Here is a 22,103-nt window from a genome sequence, read left to right on the forward strand (position 1 = left end):
CCAGATCAAACTCTTTGTTTAGTGTACTGGCTCAGAATTTTGCCTCTGAGGGATAGCTTTGTTTCTTTTGTATAGACAGACTAGAAGAGCACACAGATTAATGAAATCCAATACCTTCTTGTCGGATGAGTTAGTCATCTAAGTATCGCATATTGAATATATAGCAAAACCTTTCTGGTGTACTATCATTTATTCAGATAAAATAATTTAGTATATTTAACAAATATATACACAATGCTACATACAAAATTTGACAAGTGAAAACAATGCAGACTCTTTGTAAATTTCATATTTAGTTCAAATAATGAACTCTTCCAGGAGTACTAAATAGGTCCCAAGGTAAAATCCAAGAAAATGCATTTTTCTTAAACAGCAACCTGAATTCCCAAGCCCATTGCAATTTCTATTAATTTTTCCTTTGTATTCAATGTCATTGCTTCATCAAGTTCAGAGGAAGAAGCAGAGTTTTCAAATGACTGTGGTGTAGTTTGAAGTTCAAAATACACTGGCTCCATTATGGAGGTCTCTGATTCTACCATAACCTTTTCTGCAGTAGTTTGTGACCATCTCTGACATCTTGTGGTATGTAGTTCCACTGATGAATGGCTTCTTTTGCAAGAGGCATAGCTGTCTTTTCCAGTACTGTTTTGAACTACTGAAGACTTCTTTGGTGCCATCTTGTTCTCAAGACCCTGATCTAAACCCATGACAGCATTATAAACTGCTACATTCAGCCTCAAGTACCCATCATCATCTTCTTTGTATCTAAGAGAATAAAATTAAAGTAATGAAAATAAAAATTAATGTAGCTTTATATAGATTAGAAAGGCAAAGGCACAAAATGAGCTCAAACTAGCTACAGGAATAAAGGGAAACAAGAAGACTTTTTATCAATACATTAGAAGCAAGAGGAAGACCAAAGACAGGGTAGGCCCACTGCTCAGTGAAGAGGGAGAAACAGTAACAGGAAACTTGGAAATGACAGAGATGCTTAATGACCTCTTTGTTTCGGTCTTCACCAAGAAGTCTGAAGGAATGCCTAACATAGTGAATGCTAATGGAAAGGGGGTAGGTTTAGCAGATAAAATAAAAAAAGAACAAGTTAAAAATCACTTTGAAAAGTTAAATGCCTGCAAGTCACCAGGGCCTGATGAAATGCATCCTAGAATACTCGAGGAGGTATCTGAGCCTCTAGCTATTATCTTTGGAAAATCATGGGAGACGGGAGAGATTCCAGAAGACTGGAAAAGGGCAAATATAGTGCCCATCTATAAAAAGGAAAATAAAAACAACCCAGGAAACTACAGACCAGTTAGTTTAACTTATGTGCCAGGGAAGACAATGGAGCAAGTAATCAAGGAAATCATCTGCAAACACTTGGAAGGTGGTAAGGTGATAGGGAATAGCCAGCATGGATTTGTAAAGAACAAATCGTGTCAAACCAATCTGATAGCTTTCTTTGATAGGATAACGAGTCTTGTGGATAAGGGAGAAGCTGTGGATGTGGTATACCTAGACTTTAGTAAGGCATTTGATACGGTCTCGCATGATATTCTTATCGATAAACTAGGCAAATACAATTTAGATGGGGCTACTATAAGGTGGGTGCATAACTGGCAGGATAACCGTACTCAGAGTTGTTATTAATGGTTCCCAATCCTGCTTGAAAGGCATAACAAGTGGGGTCCCGCAGGGGTCTGTTTTGGGACCGGCTCTGTTCAATATCTTCATTAACGACTTCGATATTGGCATAGAAAGTATGCTTATTAAGTTTGCAGATGATACCAAACTGGGAGGGATTGCAACTGCTTTGGAGGACAGGGTCATAATTCAAAATGATCTGGACAAATTGGAGAAATGGTCTGAGGTAAACAGGATGAAGTTTAACAAAGACAAATGCAAAGTGCTCCACTTAGGAAGGAAAAATCAGTTTCACACATTCAGAATGGGAAGAGACTGTCTAGGAAGGAGTACGGCAGAAAGGAATCTAGGGGTTATAGTGGACCACAAGCTAAATATGAGTCAACAGTGTGATGCTGTTGCAAAAAAAGCAAACATGATTCTGGGATGTATTAACAGGTGCGTTGTGAGCAAGACACGAGAAGTCATTCTTCCGCTCTACTCTGCGCTGGTTAGGCCTCAACTGGAGTATTGTGTCCAGTTCTGGGCACAGCATTTCAAGAAAGATGTGGAGAAATTGGAGAGGGTCCAGAGAAGAGCAACAAGAATGATTAAAGGTCTTGAGAACATGACCTATGAAGGAAGGCTGAAAGAACTGGGTTTGTTTAGTTTGGAAAAGAGAAGACTGAGAGGGGACATGATAGCAGTTTTCAGGTATCTAAAAGGGTGTCATAAGGAGGAGGGAGAAAACTTGTTCACCTTAGCCTCTAAGGGTAGAACAAGAAGCAATGGGCTTAAACTGCAGCAAGGGAGGTTTAGGTTGGACATTAGGAAAAAGTTCCTGTCAGGGTGGTTAAACACTGGAATAAATTGCCTAGGGAGGTTGTGGAATTTCCATCTCTGGAGATATTTAAGAGTAGGTTAGATAAATGTCTATCAGGGATGGTCTAGACCAGGGGTCGGCAACGTTTGGCATGCGGCTCGCCGGGGTAAGCACCCTGGCGGGCCGGGCCAGTTTATTTACCTGCTGACGCGGCAGGTTCGGCCGATCGCGGCCCGCACTGGCCGCGGTTCACAGTCCCAATGGGGGTGGCGGGAAGCGGTGCGGGCGAGGGATGTGCTGGCCGCAGCTTCCCGCCCCCCCCCCCCCATTGGCCCGGGACGGCGAACCGCGGCCAGTGGGGGCCGCGATCGGCCTAACCTGCCGCGTCAGCAGGTAAATAAACTGGCCCGGCCCGCCAGGGTGCTTACCCAAATCATAAATTGCAATGTATGAAATGGTAGTTAAAGGAAACGAAATTTATGCAAAGAAACAAACATAATGGCACTAACTACTTTGTGCGACTCGAAACATGAACCTGCATAGAAGAGATATCTATTCATAATATATTTTATTAGAAGAGCTCCTCATTCTCTAAATTGAGTATTAGTTGGTAATCAACCAGATATCTGTATCCCTTATACGAGACCGCCCCCAGGAAAAAAGATGATTTCATTTTTTGCTTTGGGTAAGAATTGATAACATACCTGAAGCGAGAATGACAGCTGAGTTTGTGCGCCTTGCGAAGATGCAGAGTCAATGTGTAACACCAGGAATAACATTTCTGACAGATGTGACATTTATATTTTAGATTGCCATTATTCTGAGGAAAAGATGGTGTGGAAATCAGTAATTGAGGTTGATGATAAATACAGACAGTAAAATTAAAGTAAGAAAAAATTAATATTAACTATATGTTATACTCCTGTAATACTTACATTATTTTCAAAGTACACATTTTTAATAGATAACCTCCACTGAATATTGCAATTTTCTGATCTAAAATTATACTGCAGATACCTCAGTCTTATTGATAGCAGGGTCTATGGCTTCCCCTCAAGCAACTGCAGCTTAAACAAACATCAGCTGGACAGTACTGGATTGCAATACATCAGCCATTATAACCAGGGCCAGCTTTAGTGAAAATGGTGTCCTGGGCGAACTTGTATTTTGGCGCCCCCTTCCCTCTCCCCTCATCACCCCTGGCTCCTACAGGCTCCCTGGGCTCCCCCCCAACCTCTGGGCCATTACCTATACTTCATATGGAATGTCCACAGGAAAGTCCATTCAATGTAGATGGGCATCGCCCATGGTCCATTGCGAGTTAAGTGTCCCTTGATGAGCCACTTACTTCGACTAGTCCCTTCAAGATGTGCTGGCTAACTATCTTGTGGGCGTTACCCCAGGAGCAAACATTTGAAATACAGGTATAGAGTCAATACTTATAACTTCAAGTACAAAAATGATACACGCATACAGATAGCATAAACATATTCAGCAAATCATAACCTTTTCATAGACATCTTACATGCCACATTTTGTAAAAGATTTGTTGCAAATATATAACAGTGGTTGCAACAATGATCTGCATGGTCATGTTTTAATCAGATAACGTCACAATGAGTAACTGCTACAACTAGCAAATTCCTAGGTCACTGTCAGCAGAAGCGCAGGTGGCATGGTATATGGTGTATTGCCACACTTACTTCTGTGCTGCTGCAGTGGCTTGTGGTGCCTGGCGCTTGGCCTGCAGCTCAAGGCAGGCTTCGCGCTGTCACATAGGGACTGCAACTTGCCAGAGCCCACAGCCCTCCTGCAGCCCCTAGCCACTCTTGGCTCACCACAAGCATTTTGACAGGAAGTACCAAGCAGTAATAACAACAATAATACAAGTGTGTGTGTGTGTGTGTGTGTGTGTGCGCGTGACAGAGAGAGAGTAAGTGAGTGTGTGAGAGAGAGAGAGAGAGAGAGAGAGAAAAAGCCAGTGTGTGTGAGAGAGACAGAGAGCGCCAGTGTGTGTGTGTGTGACAATCTGTGTTGGGGGACTGTGAGAGGCAGAGTGTATGTGGGTGTGAGAGCCTGTGTGTGTTAGGGAGTTTGAGAGACAGTGAGCGCACTGTCACTTTAAGTCCCTCCTCCCCCCAGCTCAGCCCAGCTCCCCCCAAGGAAGTTTCGCTTCTCCTGGCCCCGGCCTGGCCGGCCCTGTCAGAGACTGAACGGTGCAGGGCCACAGGCAGGGAGGGACTTGGCTCCACTCTGGGCAGCAAGTGGTGGGCCCCGCTGCTTTGGGCTCCCCAGGGCCGGTGCAGAGCTGGGGCCCTCAGCCACATGGCTGAGGAGAGTGTGGGAGGGGGCAGGGAGAAGCCCAGCACAGGGGAGGGACCGGAGAAGAGAGGAGTCCAGCCACAGCCAGCCAGGGGAAGCCCAAGCCCCTTATGGCAACCCCCTGGCTACAGCGCCCCAGGCTTGGGCCCCGTTTGCCTGGCCCTGATTAGAACTCAGACAAGTTCAAAAACCACGTAATAAATATGTACCAGTTCTAGTTCTGTTATCGTGTGCTGTACTAGTTCTAGGGACAGAGTGCAGTAAATTGACACAGAAATATATTCCTTCAAAATATTTTGCTTCTCAGGATAGGAATGGCTTGTTGATTTACAGGAAAGAAAAACATGATATTGGCCCAGTTTTCAAGATTGGGAACATGCAACTGTGTACAGTTAATTTATGCACCCAAATAGCCTAGATGCAAGCACAAGGCAGGTATTTTGACATACACATGCATTTTGAAAATCAGCCCCTATTGTCTATTAAAAGATACTTCCGTCTACTCTTTTAATACCCACCATATGTGCTCTCTTGTAATGCTGTCTCAAGATCTGTGAAGTCCGTGAAGTAAAAACACATCCTTCTACATCACAGCTGTAGGCATTTGAATCATTGTGTGTTTCAACATGTTTATGAAGATCATAAGCATTCTTAAAACTGAGGAGCATATAGGTGAAACAAATTACTTTTACTGTTCAAATAACAGCAATAATAGCAGAGAGGGTGTGGTCTAGTACAGTGGTTCTCAACTTTTTTGGGCTCAGGACCCCTTTTTAAATGTTTATGGCCTGCAGGGCCGGTGCAAGGATATTTTGCGCCCTAGGCGAAACTTCCACCTTGCGCCCCCGCTCCCCCTGCCCTCCCCCCGGAGCATCTATTATTATAAACTTTCAAAAATGAATACAGTGGAGTCACATCTTACACGGGGGTTAGGTTCTAAAGTCAGCGCGTAAGAGGAAAATCGCGTATAGTGAAAATTACCATAAAGTACAGTACACTCAGTATACACAGGATACACTGTATACACTAGAACAGGGGTCCTCAACCTACGGCAGGCGAGCCGATTTTTTTTTAAATGGCAAGCTGCGGGTCCCGGTCGTCGCTGAGCCTGCGGCCGGCCTGGGGTTCCGTTCACTCAGCCAGCAGCGGGCTGAGCGGGGCCGGCAGCGGGCTGGCGGCCGGGATCCCGGCTGGCAGGAGCCGGCGGCCGGAACCTCAGACTGGCAGCGGGTTCAGCGGCGGCAGGGACCCGCAGCCTGCCATTAAAAAAAAAAAAATCTGCTCACGTGCCGTAGGTTGAGGACCCCTGTTCTAGTGTATACAGTGTATCCTGTAAAAAGAACAGGAGTACTTGTGGCACCTTAGAGACTAACGTGTACTGTGCTTTATGGTAATTTTCACTATACGCGATTTTCCTCTTATGCGCTGACTTTAGAACCTAACCCCCGTGTAAGATGTCACTCCACTGTAGTGTAAAAAAAAATTTGGGGGCACTGCTTTTTGGCGCCCCCAAATATTGGCACCCTAGGCGGCCGCCTAGTTCGCTTAGTGGTTACACCGGCTCTGATGGCCTGTTGCAACCCAGTAAATACTCTGAGGGTGGAGGCCCTGGGATGGTTTTGGTTGGATCCTGCCCCCCCACCTGGGGGAGGGGAGGGTTGGGTCCTGCCCAGCACTCACCTCACAGTGGCAGCACCTGTGCTGTGGGGCTTGCTGGGCTTGGCTCTCAGCTCCAGGCTTTGCAACCTCAGGGATTGCAGCGTTACTCAAGTTTGGCCCTGCCCCCCTAATTGGACCAAATTTGTCTGAGTGGAGTTGTGATCTGGCTCATGGGGTTGCAGTGCCACTCACTCAAATTTGGTCTACCCAGACTCCTGTCATGATAGCTGGGCCAAACCTGAGTGGTGCTGGGACCCCAAAGGTTGCAGTGCCTTGAGCAGGGAGGCGAGTCCAGCCAGCCTCATGGGACAGGAGCTGCCATGTGACCCTTGGAAACATTCTAGGTACCCAGTGTTGGGTTCCAACCCACAAGTTGAGAAACCCTGATCTAGTGGTTGAAGCACAGGAGTGAGAGTCACAGATTCTTGGGTTCTATTCCTGGTTCTGACAATGATGAGCAATGGGGACCTTGTACAAATCACTTATCCTTTCTACGTCCATTTCACAATCTGTGAAAGGGGAATATACTTCCACATTCTCATTATTATGGTTTGGGGGTAATCTCTGATTCTACTTTCTTCCTAGGCATCCAGGCTATGTCCAAATCTTGCCACTTTTTCCACAATAACTTTTCAATGATCCATCCACGCCTCTCTGTCCTCTAAAACTCTTGTCCATGCACTGATCAAATGTTGTCATAATAAGAGCAACTTCCTCCGCTCTAGTCCCTCAAATATTCATATTACTCCCTCCAGTCTACCTAAAACATGCACATGAAAGTGTTATCCATTTATCTGACCTCTCCTGGAATCCATCCCTGCATCAGGTTTAAACTTCTTATCCTCCCTTTCAAGGCCCTATTTAATTCGGCCCCTGCCTACGTACGTAAGTGTCCTAAATCATTAAGTCTTCCTCCCTTTGCTCCATCAGTGATGCCACCGTCAGTGTTCCCTTTGACTGAACTGGAAAAAGTAAAGAAGGTTGTGAGAGCCACCAGGAAGTTAGAGAATCAAGTGGGGAGTGGAAAAATAGAGGTAGCTGAGAGGAAATGGGTAAAATGATCCAGCGGCAAGAGGACAATTCAGAAGAGGAGCATCTGACTCTCACAGAAATATCCAGTAACCCTTGCAGCTGACCAACTAAGGGGGGAAAATAGTTGCTAAATATGGCCTAAATTGATCATTGATGACCTTTTCTTACAGTATGCATAGTCTTACCCGGAAGACATCTTTTGGCACTAGAAACAAAGTATCATTCCTACTTCCACCATAAGTTCAAGAAGTGCCTTTATGTGTTCCAGCAGACCAATGCATCAGTCTACCTACTTATTTATTTTTTTGAGCTAAGGGTTGCTATTTTAAGGGCTGAATGTTTTTCTTACTTTTGTTACCTCTTACATTCATTGAACACTGAATTATTTCCACACTTCTGTTGATTAGCTAAGAGTTCCAAATCTTCTTACCTACTCTCACAGAGATCACAGTGGAAAGGGCGTTCATCACAGTGTCGGAATCTGATGTGCGCTTTCAGAGAGGAGACACTTGTACATACCATATCACAAAATGGACATGTAACATGGGTAACTGGAGAAATAATAATACTTTTATTTCTATGTCACTCCTTTGCCAAGACACTCAGTCTGTGGTGCAATATGATAAAAACATTTAGAAAAACCCATTCACACTAAAATTAACAACTAACGCTAATTTGGGTATACAATGCATAAGAAAAAAAAAGAGGGGAAAAGAAAAAGAACAGAGGGGTAATAAATATGGGCCAAATAGTGGGCATTCCAATAAACATGCACGTGAAAAAGCATTTTGAGGTATTTTCAAAACGTAGATGGAGAGAGAGACAAATTTCAGAGGGGAAGGGGGAGTTTGTTTCACTCTCTAGGGCCTAGTAAAACAAAGGCCTAATTGCCTACTTGCTTATGGCACAATGGTGGGAATTCGTAAAAGGTGGATGTTGTGAGAGTGCATGCAACAGGAAATTCTGAATGTAGGCAGGATCTACATTTTGGTGGGGAGTTTAAAGAAGTGTGTCATTTTATAATCTGATGCTTTCTGGGCAGCCAATATAAAATATGTATGGTTGGCATAATGTGCTCATGCTAACCGCTTGTCTGGATGGGGAAATAGACCAGAATAGCAACTGAAGAATAAGCTATTCCTCATTAGCTACTGCTAGGTAGCTCCACATATGGACACTCTTATCCCGGAGCAAGAGTGCCCTTTTCTTATTGAGCTTAATCCACTTGTAAAGTTAATTAAACTAAATTACAGATAGTCACTCTTATTCCAGAATAGCTTTAGCACTTTAAATTTATATTCTATCTTACTCCAGAATAACCTCCCCATGAAGACAAACCCTAAGAGGGAATTGTAATATTCAAACTTTGTAGTCAAGTGAGGACACGAAGAGGAGAAAGTCCTAAAGAAGTGGGCATGCGAAGAGGAGAAAACCATCTCATATGGACTATCTATCTGATAGTAAGACTTCTGTTTCCCCACAATTGTATCATAATTGCCTTGAGTCTGTATACTGCTTCTCTCAGCTGACATATGAAAAGATATCTTAATAATATTATCATCTATCTATGGTTGTGCTAGTTTAGTAGAACATTTATTTTAAAAAGCTCTGACTCACCATGTCCTCTCATATGGTCCCGTAGTAACCTCTCATTGGCAAAGTGTTTGTCACAATTCTGACAAACAAATACTTGTTCTGAAATTTAATGGAAACTGATCAGTGATGCAATTGATATTTATTGAACTATTTTTAAAACACATAGATTAGGGTTGTCAATTTGATCACTAAACTGTCACAGCAGTGGGACAATTTCAGTATTATTTTGTATTCCAGATGTTTTTCAGAAAAAATCTGGTTTAGGGTAATTGCAGAATTTTAATTAGCAATATATTAATTTTACTCCTAACAAGACAACAATCTGTTAAAAAATATTAACAGATTTAACCTGCCAAGTTTTTGAGCTTTATGGTTTGAGTACTTATATAGACCCCATTACCATAGCATCCATAGTACCTGAGCACTTTCCAAGTATTGGGGGGGGGAAAAAAACAACAACTCTCTCTTCCTTCCTGGCCTGTAGGAAAAATATCCTGATTAGTTTATAGTTTGTTGAAAGGGTGGGAGGGTGGTAGGAGAATGTGCTGCAGTGAAGAACATATTGAGTAAAATCTAAGCTCAAGAGAGTGTTGCATTTAGTTCTGAAAGTGGTTAGTTCCATGATCATTCAGATCACTTTCAGAAGTGAACTCCATAATTTAAGTCCAGCTCCTGTAAGAGTTCTGTCTCTGGCATTCAACAGCTTCTCCTATTGGTCATCGGTTTCACTGTTCCAATGGAATGCAGTTGCCCTGAGAAGCCATGGGCATGGAGTCAGAGGCAATCTCTATTTTTACAATGGAATGCCACAACTGTCAGGTGGAAAGCCACTATGTTTAAATATGCATCTGAGTGCTCTCTCTCTTTCCCCCATTACCCCAATTCATCATTTATATCAAGCAATCATTGCAAAGCCAAAAGTACTTCCATGCTTCAGGAAGATAATTTCCTTCCTAAAGTCAATTTTGCATTTAATTGACACTTCTGAAAAATAATAATAGGTGTTATATATGTACTGTTATAAACCAGCTCAAAAGTAAATCCCTAAATAAATGTAAATAGAAATAGAGCAAATCCACTTACGATCCTCTGAAACCTGTCGCTTGGCATGATCAAAAAACTTGGTATTATTGGAGAACATCGCTCCACAAGAGGGACAGGCCACCACTCTTTCTTGAGTGTGGGTTCTTAAGTGATCCCATAGCTTGTGCTTTCCTTTAAATGTTCCTGAACAATCTAAACACACATACTATATAAGATTACAGAACAGTTGCACATGAGCACTTTATTTTCTCTTGAGTACAAACAGGAAAAATTGTATTATATATAGTCCACCAATACATTTTTAGAGGAGCACAACTAAAATGTTTTTAGGAAAAGTCAGAACATTACTACTGCAAACACTACAAAGAGTTCAGTTCTGCAAATGCTACACAAGGCCTGTTCAAAAGCCTACTAAAAATCAATGGAATGATTCCCAGTGACTTCAGTGGGCTTTGGCTTAGGCCAGTATTGCCCAAACTTTTCCTGTCTGCGTCCCCCGCTCCATTACTCCTCAGCCAAGGTTTCCTCAGCAGAGGAGCTTGAGCTGATGGCAGAGCTGAGGACAGAACTGAGGATGGGGGCAGAGCTGGAGCTAGATGCAGAGCTGGCCTGGAGGCAGGGCAGAGGGAGAACGAGGGCAGAGCTGGGCTGGGGGCAGAGTGGAGCTGTGACTGGAGCTGGAGTGAGGGCAGAACGGAGCTGGGGCTGGAGCTAGGCTGGGGGCAGAGCGGGGCTGGATGGTGCTCCCTCCACACCCTGTGGGGGCTGGCCTGGGCCCCACCAAGCGTCCCCTTAAACATTCCTCCATGCCCCCCCAGTGGGGCGTGCCCCACAGTTTGGGGATTACTGTCTTAGGCAAAATTCCCAGTGAAGTTATGTGCAGAACGCCCATTAAATTACTGTTTTTGCATTGGTGTGAAAAAGTTTTAGGGCAGCAACATTGCTACTCTAAGCTCAAAAACATTCCTTCAGTGTAGGACCCCAAGCCTGTGGGTGCTGAAAGTTTTCAACTCCCACTGAGGTCAAATGGGAATTGAGGGTGCTCAGAACCTTGAAGGATTGGACTCTGGCATACTAGGCTTTTAATTAAGTGATTTGGCATTGCTAGTGCAATCCATTTAAACTAATCAGGAGCATACAATGTAGGTAAAGTACTTTAATTATTTAAGATGGCTGGAAAAAGGCTGTATGAAGATATCTAACATATTCCTGTGCTTCATGAAATACTCAGTAAATTTTATAGTGGCAGTGAAATTACTAGGGCAATATTCCATATTTTGTAAATTAAATATAGAATGTGAGCTACCTTTCCAGTTACAACAACAAATAGCTTTCTTGTTACTTGAAATGTTTTCTTTCTTAGTAGAGTATGCATGCATGGCAACATGCCGATAAAACCATTCTGGGTTGTTGTAGGTAACCTGAGGACAAAATGGAACCATGAAGATGATGGATAGTGTTGGCAGGAAATCAAATGACAAAAACAAAACACATTGATAGAAGTGATTTCTAGAGAATTTACACAGAGTAAGTGGTGCCTCATCTATTGAAGAAATTTTGAATAGGGCAGTCGATTAATCGCGATTAACTCGAAAAATTAATTGCAATTAAAAAAATTAATTGCACGTTTAAACAATAGAATACCAATTGAAATTTATTAAATATTTTGGATGTTTTTCTACATTTTCAAATATATTGATTTCAGTTACAACACACAATACAAAGTGTATAGTGCTCACTTTATATTATTTTTATTACAGATATTTGCACTGGAAAAATGATAAACAAAAATAGTATTTTTCAATTCACCTCATACAAGTACTGAAGTGCAATCTCTTTATCGTGAAAGTGCAACTTACAAACTTAGATTTTTTGTTACATAACTGCACTCAAAAAACAAAACAATGTAAAACTTTAGAACCTACAAGTCCACTCAGTCCTACTTCTTGTTCAGTCAATCGCTCAGAAAAACAAGTTTGTTTACATTTACAGGAGATAATGCTGCCCACTTCTTATTTACAATGTCACCTGAAAGCGAGAACAGGCATTTGCATGGCACTTTTGTAGCTGGAATTGCTAGGTATTTACACGCCAGATATGCTAAACATTCGTATGCCCCTTCATGCTTCGGCCACCATTCCAGAGGACATGCTTCCATGCTGATGACACAAGTTAAAAAAAAAAAGTGTAAATTAAATTTGTGACTGAACTATTTGGGGGAGAACTGTATGTCTCCGGATGACCCAACACATGTTCGTTTTAAGAACACTTTCACTTCAGATTTGACAAAACGCAAAGAAGGTACCAATGTGAGATTTCTAAAGATAGCTGCTACAGCACTCGACCCAAGGTTTAAGAATCTGAAGTGCCTTCCAAAATCTGAGATAGATGAGGTGTGGAGCATGCTTTCAGAAGTCTTAAAAGAGCAACATTCCAATGCGGAAACTACAGAACTGAACCACCAAAAAAAGAAAATCCACCTTCTGCCAGTGGCATCTGAGTCAGATGATGAAAATGAACATGCGTCGGTCCGCACTACTTTGGATTGTTATCAAGCAGAACCTGTCATCGGCATGGATGCATGTCCTCTGGAATAGTGGTTGAAGCATGAAGGGACATATGAATCTTTAGCAGATCTGGCACGTAAATATTTTGTGACACCGGCTACAACACCTGTTGTCACATTCAGGTGACATTGTAAACAAGAAGCGGGCAGCATTATCTCCTGCAAATGTAAACAAACTTGTTTTTCTGAGCGATTGACTGAACAAGAAGTAGGACTGAGTGGACTTGTAGGCTCTAAAGTTTTACATTGTTTTGTTTTTTGAGTGCAGTTATTTTTTGTACATAATTCTACATTTGTAAATTCAACTTTCATGATAAAGAGATTGCACTACATTATTTATACTAGGTGAATTGAAAAATACTATTTCTTTTGTTTACTGTGCAAATATTTGTAATTAAAAATAATAATATAAAGTGAACACTGTGGTAATTGAAATCAAAATATTTGAACATGTAGAAAACATCCACAAATATTTAAATAAATGGTATTCTATTACTCTTTAACAGTGCGATTAATCGCAATTAATTTTTTTAATTGCTTTACAGCCCTAATTTTGAACATACCGGAGTTGCTTCCATATATACCAGATCCTGAATTTGGCCTTAACTGTAGTGCAGGGATTGGCAACCTTTGGCACGCGGCCCGTCAGGGAAATCCGCTGGTAGGCTGGGACGGTTTGTTTACCTGCAGCGTCCACAGGTTCGGCCAATCGCAGCTCCCACTGGCCGCAGTTCGCTGTTCCAAGCCAATGGGGGCTGCGGAAAGCGGTAGCCAGCACATCCCTCGGCCCACGCTGCTTCCCACTGCCCCCATTGGCCTGGAACAGCGAACCGCGACCAGTGGGTGCTGCGATCGGCCGAACCTGCGGACGCTGCAGGTAAACAAACTGTCCCGACCTGCCAGCGGATTTCCCTGACAGGCCGCGTGCCAAAGATTGCTGATCTCTGCTGTAGTAGCTTAAAGATACAGTCAGTCAATTTTAGTCCAATGGCTCCCGACTTTTCTATTGTTGGAAGCCCCCTCTTCTGATGGGTTAGCAAATAGGAGCCCTCACCATCCCATCGTACCATGCCCTGGTATAGTTGTCACTGACTCTCCATATTTCTTTACCTATTCTCATTTTTTAAAATTGTTTTTCTATCTCTCCTTTTTCCCTAGATTCTCTCTTTTTCCTTGTCTTTTTGCTTCCCCCCTACACTCTCCCGCTCACCAGAAACCTACTAGTGCAGGCAGGGCCGGCTCCAGGGTTTTGGCCGCCCCAAGCAGCCAAAAAAATAAAATAAAATAAAATCCGCGATCGCAATCGCGATCTGTGGCAGCAATTCGGTGGAAGGTCGTTCGCTCCGAGCGGGAGTGAGGGACCGTCCGCCGAATTGCCGCTAAATAGCTGGATCTGCCGCCCCTCTCCGGAGTGGCCGCCCCAAGCACCTGCTTGCCAAGCTGGTGCCTGGAGCCGACCCTGAGTGCAGGTTGCTCAGAGTGGGCATAGGTGGCACATCATCTCAGTAACTTTAGATTTAAGTGTTGCTGCAGTGGAGGAGAGAGAGAAACTTAAGGGCTGCTGCCTGAGCCAGATGGCTTGTACCATTGAGTCGATCTGCAGTTTGATACATTAGGAGCCACCACAGAAGCTGGGAAGCAAAATGGGTGATTTTCAAGGAGGACTTTATCCGTTGCTATGGGAGTGGAAATGGTTAGCAGCTTTCCCTGCCCCCTCTCTCTCTTTTGTTTTGCATCTTACCCCACCTTTCTGGACTAGTCTAGCCTGCCTACCAGGTTGGGAAACACTATTTTAATTAATACAATTCATAACAGCAGTTTAAGCTTGAAGGAACATGTATAGAAATATTTAGCAAAGTGCTACATATAGAAAGAAATAAAATTAAAGGGCATATTTCATCTTAATAAGTGAAGAAAACCATACAAAAAACCCCAATTACCATAAAAACTGATTATATGCTAACTGAAAATGAAGTTACTACCCCATCAGAACAACTCCCATAAATGTTAAAGGTTTTTTTAAATACATGTTCTACAAAAGAGAACAGGTTTCCTGACATGCACAACCAGGGCGGCTCTTGATTCCTGGCCTGAAAAAATGTGAGATCTCTGAGTTTTATTGGTATTTCTTAAAATTAAAGACCTAGCAACATGCAAGATCACTTCTAGTAAGTACATACACAAGGACTTTTTTTTTTAACCTTTATATTTTAAAAACAACAATCACCGTGGGAAAAGTAACCTCCATAAGTTATGGGGCTCAATGGAAATGGAACCTGCAGGTCAAGCTATACAACCAATTATCTTATGATACAGTAATTAATTATATCTGTTTTGGTTTTTAATTTTAAAGAGAAATGAATGTTTGTGAAAGGTTCTATATTTCATACACTGAGCCCAGATCCACAAAGGGACTTAGGTGCCTAGAAAACCACAAGAACAACACTGTGATCCACAAACCCTGAGTTAAGCATCTAAGGCTTCCTATACAATGAATGGGGAGAGATAGGTGCCTAAGGCCACCCACAAAACTCAGCACACTAGGCGCAGAACTGCTTAAGCTAGTCAATGGGAGATGCCAATGAGAGGGGATCCAAGCCTCACCCTTGTCATGAAGATAAGTGTCTAATTCTGTGCTGCAGGGAGGTGTCTATTTCTGCTTGTGATCCACAACTAGGAGATGATGGCAGAGGAATGCCTTAAGTCACACGTTGGGCCTGATCTGGCAGACATGCTCTGAGGCCACCAACTCTGCACAGAAACACTGTGGGTGGGAGGGAGCGAACCCCAGTTCAAGTCTTGCCTCTGCCCAGTGAAAAGGTATTTGAACAAGGGATCTACCTCCTCTCAGGTGCATGTTCTAATCACTAGACTATTCTCGTGTGGATCTCCCTCATTCTTTCCTTTTGAAGCTGTTCCACTTTAAATAACTGAATATTAATTTGGCCAGAGAAAGAGTGAGAATCATTACAGTTCAGTAGGGACTTAAACTGCTGGCCTCCAGTATTCTGGGTGAGTGCCCTAATCACTGGGATAAAGATAAAAGGTTCCTTCATTACCTGCCAACCCCCCATTATTGGTGTGGAGTTAGGTGGCCTATGAACACGCTTACTGGATTGAGCACCACATGCAATTTAGTCAGAGGGATGCCTATCTTCTTAAGTCATGACTCACGTGGAGGCTTAGATGGCAGAAAGGCATCCATACCATAATGGTCCTCTAGCACCTGGATCAGAGCACTGGCCTTATAAACCAGGGTTTGTGATTTCAATTGTCATTAAGGACTTGTACCAATAATTTTCAGACTAGATAGTCACAATGATCCCTTCTGGCCTTGGAATACATGAACACCTACAATGAGGCAGCAATGTGCTTGCCCAGAGGCAAAAACATAGGCACCTAAGTAACTTTTACTGCAAAAATTTAGATGCTGAGTGACTTTAGGTACCTACAGGGTTAGGCAGCAGCCAAGCAGGGGTTTTGTGAATCACAGTGGCGCCTAAAAATGCTATACAGGCACCTAAATCTGGGCGTTAGGCACCTAAGTACCTTTGTAGATCCAGGCCCTGGTGACTAAAATCCTCTATTTATACAGGTAGAGGTTGTTGTGACAGATTAAAACTAATCTGTCAATAATTCTTATTTGATGTAGAAATGCATTGACATGAAGAGAGAAATCGAAGAATTATATGAGCACTGTCTCTTTAAATTCAGAGCCAAAGGAACAAATGAGCTTTTTTCTAGGTTAACATCTCAGAGGCGAGACAGACCAGGATCCAGTCACCCTTTAGGCAGACTAAGATCAAAGGGCTTGTGAAATACTACATCTTGAGAGAAGAAATTGGGAAATACCTCCAGTGCTAGATAAGGGGAATGTTAATAGAAACATGGGACAATAGCCATTATACAGAGAATGGAAACTATTCCACTCCCTCAAGATAGTACATTTTTTCAAACATTACACTGACTTAAATTCAGCAATGAGCTCCATGTAGGCAGACCTTTGTGCCTCTGCAGAGCACCAGTGAGGTCCATGAGGGGTACATCTCATGGACTTCACTGAAGAATCAGGATCATTGTTTGTACCCGCAACCAGAATTGGCACACCTTTAAAATGAAAAATGGTCACAAATGAGAAACAACTGAAAGCTGGGGGGTGGGGGGTGGGGGAAGGGAACATACTTGAGACTCCTGAAACCATGTGACTTTGAAAGGCTAAGAGTGGGGGGCGGGAAGGGGAGAGAGAGCTCTTCTTGAAATGTAAGCATCTGCTTGTTTTTAATTCTGTAGAATTAAACTTGAAGTGAACCTATCTAGATGAGATTTGCAGAGTGAGTTTCATAGCGTTTCTGTGTTCTGCATGCCAAGTCTTTTGTTTTAATCTGATTCTCTCTCTATTCTTAATTTACTTATTTGTTATTAAACTATTTGAGTCAAAGACTGATGTTTGTAAATTTCATGAAAACCAACCTGGGGGGGAGGGGGGCAACAACCTTTAAAAAGAGGTAGTAGTGAAGGAAGGTTGTCTGAAGCCTACCTTGCTCAGTGTTCTCAATCTAAAGGGCATGCCTAAGGAGTCTCTTCCAGATGGAGCATCAGTTGCAGGGCTTCAACCCAATGGATGCAAAGAGAATGCCCACTGACAAGAACTGAGTTTAGGGGGCCAAAGATGACAGACACAATGCTTCCCCACGCTGCCCTACCAATATGGTCCCACTCTGCTAGGATGAATACTTCTAAGGGGCAAAAGGTAGTTTAGTTTCAGAGCCCATTCAGTCATTACCAACTATGCTAACACTGGCAAAGAGGATATTAATTGGTGTAAAATGTAATCGTTCTCTTGATACAGAAAGACAAAGTGACGAGGTGATATCTTTTATCGGACTAACTTCTGCTGGTGAAAGAGACAAGCTTTCAAGCTTACAGAGAGCTCTTCTTCAACAGTCAACATGGGTACAACAACACTGCAAACAACTCTTGATACAGACATTGTCCACTAGGAATTGGATGGAGACCACTAATTAATTTTACATATTCCACCAAAGAGCTGTCAGAAGCTGACATTTTTCAGTTGCTCCCAGGCTATGTCAGATTTGAATTAGTAACCTAAAGATGAAAGGCTCATTAACAAATCCTCTGAGCCATCCAATTTCAGAATCATTAAAAGGCTGCAAATATCTGAGAGAAAATATCAGATATTCTTGTCTAATTTTTGTTCCAGAAAATGGTCAAAGTAAATACAGTGGGTTTCTTAATTAGGTTGATGGCATATTCATTAGCTTAGAATATTTCTGGTTACTTTACAATTTTGTATGATATATTTCTAAAACACAGAAAAAGCAGTGCAGTGGGGAAAATGTCATTTTAGTTCTAACAAAAGGAAGAATACTTGGATTTGAAGTAAACTGGTTGCAGATGCTAAAATAAATGGTGTTTATATACAGTATATACTTTGGCAAACACTATCACAATAATTACCATTTCTACTTATGAAGATGGAATGGACCAACACTCAATAATAAATAATAAAAAAATTCTGTAGTGAAACCTCTCTTTTCCAGGTGCTGGAACTGGGGAAGGTTAAGGTAGAGTTAGGAGACAAGAAAGGAAACAACATTCATTTCACTTACATCACAATTCTCCCATTGGCAAACATACATCTCTGAAATCCTTGGTATCTGATTCTGGTTATGGCTGTTCTGGGAACATGCTGGCCAATCTTGGTGTGATGCCCTTAACTGAGAGCCTAAGAATTTCAACTTGGTGTGGTAACTATGAAAATTTACATGGGTTACCAGCTCCCTGGGACCCGTAGCCAAAAATTCACAATTTCTCCACCAACAATGGTACTGCTCTAAACACAAAAAAAAGAAATAATGTTTCATGGAATGGTTGTATTAAGTTAGGAACTGTGTGAGACAATCTTCAAGAAGGTACCAGAAGATAACTATTACTTACATTTTAGGTGAGGATCTACTGAACCATCGGTAAAACAAGTAGAGTGACGGATAACGGCTATGTTCAGATAATTATCTAAAGATTTTAAGCCTCAGCAATGAACAAGATTTTTCACTTTCTCAAAACTCATAATTTTAGTGGAATTTTCCCCAGAAAGAGAGCACTGGACTTAGAATGTCTGAGTAAGGTCTATTGAATGGTTGTACAGTGTTACTGTTTACTATTAGAAAGACAAGTTGGGCGAAGTAATATCCTTGTCTGTGTAATATCCTGGGACCAACATGGCTACAAGAACAATGCATATAACTGATCACACATTACCACAATATAAATGATAATAGTAAAGACTTGAGGCCTGATTCTTAGGCACTGGACTTTTAGCAAATGACAGTCCTTGCTCCAAAAATCTTGGTTGTGTTTTCAAATTTTACAATCAATCTGCACTCCAGCCTGTATAACAGCCAACCAAACTTTTAATTATTCAATAATCTTTCCTGAACCCACTTGAGTAGTTAGTTATATAGTACAAACTGGATTATCCAAATGTAATGGGAACAATGAATAAGTATGGAAACACAAAGGAAATTCCAAGGCACAGAAAGAAGAGGATATCTCTATTTCAGATAAAAGAGTTTCTGATCATTTTGGTTTGGATATTTGAGTGTTGCACAATATTTGATTTTTGACAGTGCAAATCTTGAATTCAAAAGGACATTGTTAAGAATACCTGATACGGAAACTGGCTGTTTGACATTTTTAGTTTGCAGGCTTTCACACGGTCATCACTCTGTTCTGCCTACTTGTTTCAATCCAGTGAGTTGGCAGAGGTTCTAAATTTGAAAGGGACTCCATGTGGGTGCAAGGATCTGCCCATATCTATTCAATTGCAGGATAGGGCCCACGTAATAAGGCAACAAAACAAAAATTAACACAGGAATTACTTGAATCTCTTATGCCCAGTACTCCAGTAGGTTATACGCAGTTGTAACCTCATAGAATTATTCATTCTGGAGCACCAAAGCAACCCAGGACAAGCCCAGTGGTTTCGGAGGACCAATAGAGAATGTTGTAAAAATTAGCTTTTTACTTACATATGAGCTAAAATACTTCAGTCTGGATAGAGGAGGCATTGAGTGCATATTGTTGTTGGTTCAATTTTACTTTCCATTTACTGTACCTTTAATTAAACTCGGTCTAGTATTTACACCAGCAATTAAACATGTGAAAATAGTGTTAAGACTAAAGGTCAGGATTCATAAGAGCTACAATAGCAATATTAAAAATATCTACTACACTATTGCTATTACAGTCTACATAGACTGCTTACAATTTTCTGTGGGATACAACTTCTGAGGTTTTCTTGTAAGTAACTGTAATACCATTAGAAGAAAGATGCAAGATATATAACAGGAGCAAGTAAATAATGTTTATTTATTCACAGAAAACAGTTACAACAAAAGGGCAAGTTTCCTCTAAGTTGATTTCTCCAACCTCCACCTTAAAGTTAGAAATCTTAAGTAACACATAAGTTCCAGAAATCCAAAAATTCTTTTTTGAGACTACCAATTTAAAAAAAACACACCACACTTTAGCCCTCATTCAAGAAGAAATTGAGTTTAAACTTCTGATTCAGGACTTCAGCTACATTAGCATTATTTCTATTTTAGTACTGTATCTTTAGAAAAAGAGAAAACCAGCAAAATCAGATGCAAATAAAAAAAACAAAAATAGGCCCCAGTCCTGCAAGTGTCTCTGGTGTGTAGTCACCAGCACACACATAGAGTCCTACTGACTTCATTTTACCAGCAAAGTGCCAGTGCAAGATCAGGGCCACAAACTACAAAAATCTTCAAAACTGCAATATTATCTGTATGGTGAATGAGACAGATATATTACCTGTTCTTTCCAGAGGATGTTGTCGATACTCTTTCAAGTGTTCTGCAATGTGGTCACAAAATTCCTCCATACATTTTCCTACAAAAAGGCATTCTTCCCATTCACACAGTAATATCAGTTCAGAGTTCTTGAATTTGTTTCCAGGGGCCATTACTTAAAATCCTTTAAAGTACAGAGTAGTTTTCTGTGTTAAGAGAAATTTCTGTAAATCTAATATGAAAACAACCATCATATAATTTACCCCCCAAATTATGATATGTACCTTTTTATAACTGGGTGGATAATATCTTCCAGACTCTATGGCCTAATCTCGCACACACACAAAAGTTGTACCTCTTTAACAATACTGATATAGTTCAAGCAGTACACACACACAGTGCGGGCACCGTACTGATATAAATCTTTTTATACTAGTATAGCTTATTCCCATATAGGAAGGGGACTAAGGGCAGGTCTTCACTACGGGGGGGGGTCGATTTAAGATACGCAAATTCAGCTACGCGAATAGTGTAGCTGAATTCGGCGTATCGGAGCCGACTTACCCCGCTGTGAGGACGGCGGCAAAATCGACCTCCGCGGCTCCCAGTCGATGGCGCTTACTCCCACCTCCGCTGGTGGAGTAAGAGCGTCGATTCGGGGATCGATTGTCGCGTCCCGACGAGATGCGATAATTCGATCCCCGAGAGATCGATTTCTACCCGCCGATTCAGGCAGGTAGTGTAGACCTAGCCTAAGCTATACTGATATAAGCACCTGTATACCAGCATAAACATACTAGGGATTTGTACTGGTATAACTATATATTGGTAAAAAAAAACCTCATCCCCAATCAACAGAATACCAATACAAAATCTGTGTGAAGACTAGGCCTTAGGCAGACGAGTGAGGAAATGGGCCCTAAATCAGTTTCTCTATTTCACCATCATGAAATTATATAGGTACTCAGTGCATCTGCGGACAGGATTTCTGTACTCTGACTAGAGAAAGTGCTAGCAAAAGGAACAGAAATTAACTAACCACCGTTTTCCAAAATCGCTGGCATACCTGAAAACGTTATACAGGGCTGTGAAGGCGCCTCTAACAAATTGTAACGGTGCCATCTCAGCGGTTACACCGGATCGTACTGGTCAGTGTCACTGACTCCCTGACCTGTGGCGCAGAACGCAGTGCTGGTCCTACCCAGGTCCTGAATCCCCCCCGCCCATGTCATCTTTCATTTTCAAATGAATTAATAAGTTACCCAAATTTGGAATAATTAACAAAAAAACACCAAATGATCGTTATTGTTTTAATTGCGCCCTATCTGCACCCAAAAGGTGCCAGCACGCTGCCAAGGGGGGCGGGGCAGAATGTCCCCTGGGAACAAGGCTGGGCAGAGCAAGACCGACTCTCCGGAAAGGACTGCGGGACCGGGGCCAGCATTTCCGGAGGGCTGCGTCAGAGCTGCCGCGGTGCCGGCTGCGGGAACGGCTCAATGCATTTGAGTTACAACGATCCAACTATGCCCTTTGCGCGTCACTGCTCCCAACCCCCCGCTCTAGGGACTCATGGACGGAGGCAGGGGGAGCGCTGACATTAAGAGACGCC

The 22,103-nt window shown here is 42.1% G+C and overlaps 1 protein-coding gene across 1 annotated transcript; it reads right to left on the reverse strand.

Moving 5' to 3' along the window:
* Window positions 1–200: 200 nt before the first annotated feature.
* Window positions 201–20,667, reverse strand: LOC135894795 (histone H4 transcription factor-like). The gene is made up of 9 exons (XM_065422930.1): window positions 20,517–20,667; window positions 18,293–18,516; window positions 11,403–11,517; window positions 10,136–10,288; window positions 9,074–9,145; window positions 7,887–8,007; window positions 5,284–5,422; window positions 3,148–3,263; window positions 201–765 (listed from the first exon to the last, which is right to left on the reverse strand). The coding sequence occupies exons 1-9, from the start codon at window positions 20,665–20,667 to the stop codon at window positions 366–368; spliced, it is 1,491 nt and encodes a 496-aa protein (XP_065279002.1). The 3' UTR covers window positions 201–365.
* Window positions 20,668–22,103: the final 1,436 nt, after the last annotated feature.

The sequence above is a fragment of the Emys orbicularis genome, chromosome 1, assembly GCF_028017835.1.
Source record: "Emys orbicularis isolate rEmyOrb1 chromosome 1, rEmyOrb1.hap1, whole genome shotgun sequence".
Lineage (NCBI taxonomy): Eukaryota > Metazoa > Chordata > Testudines > Emydidae > Emys > Emys orbicularis.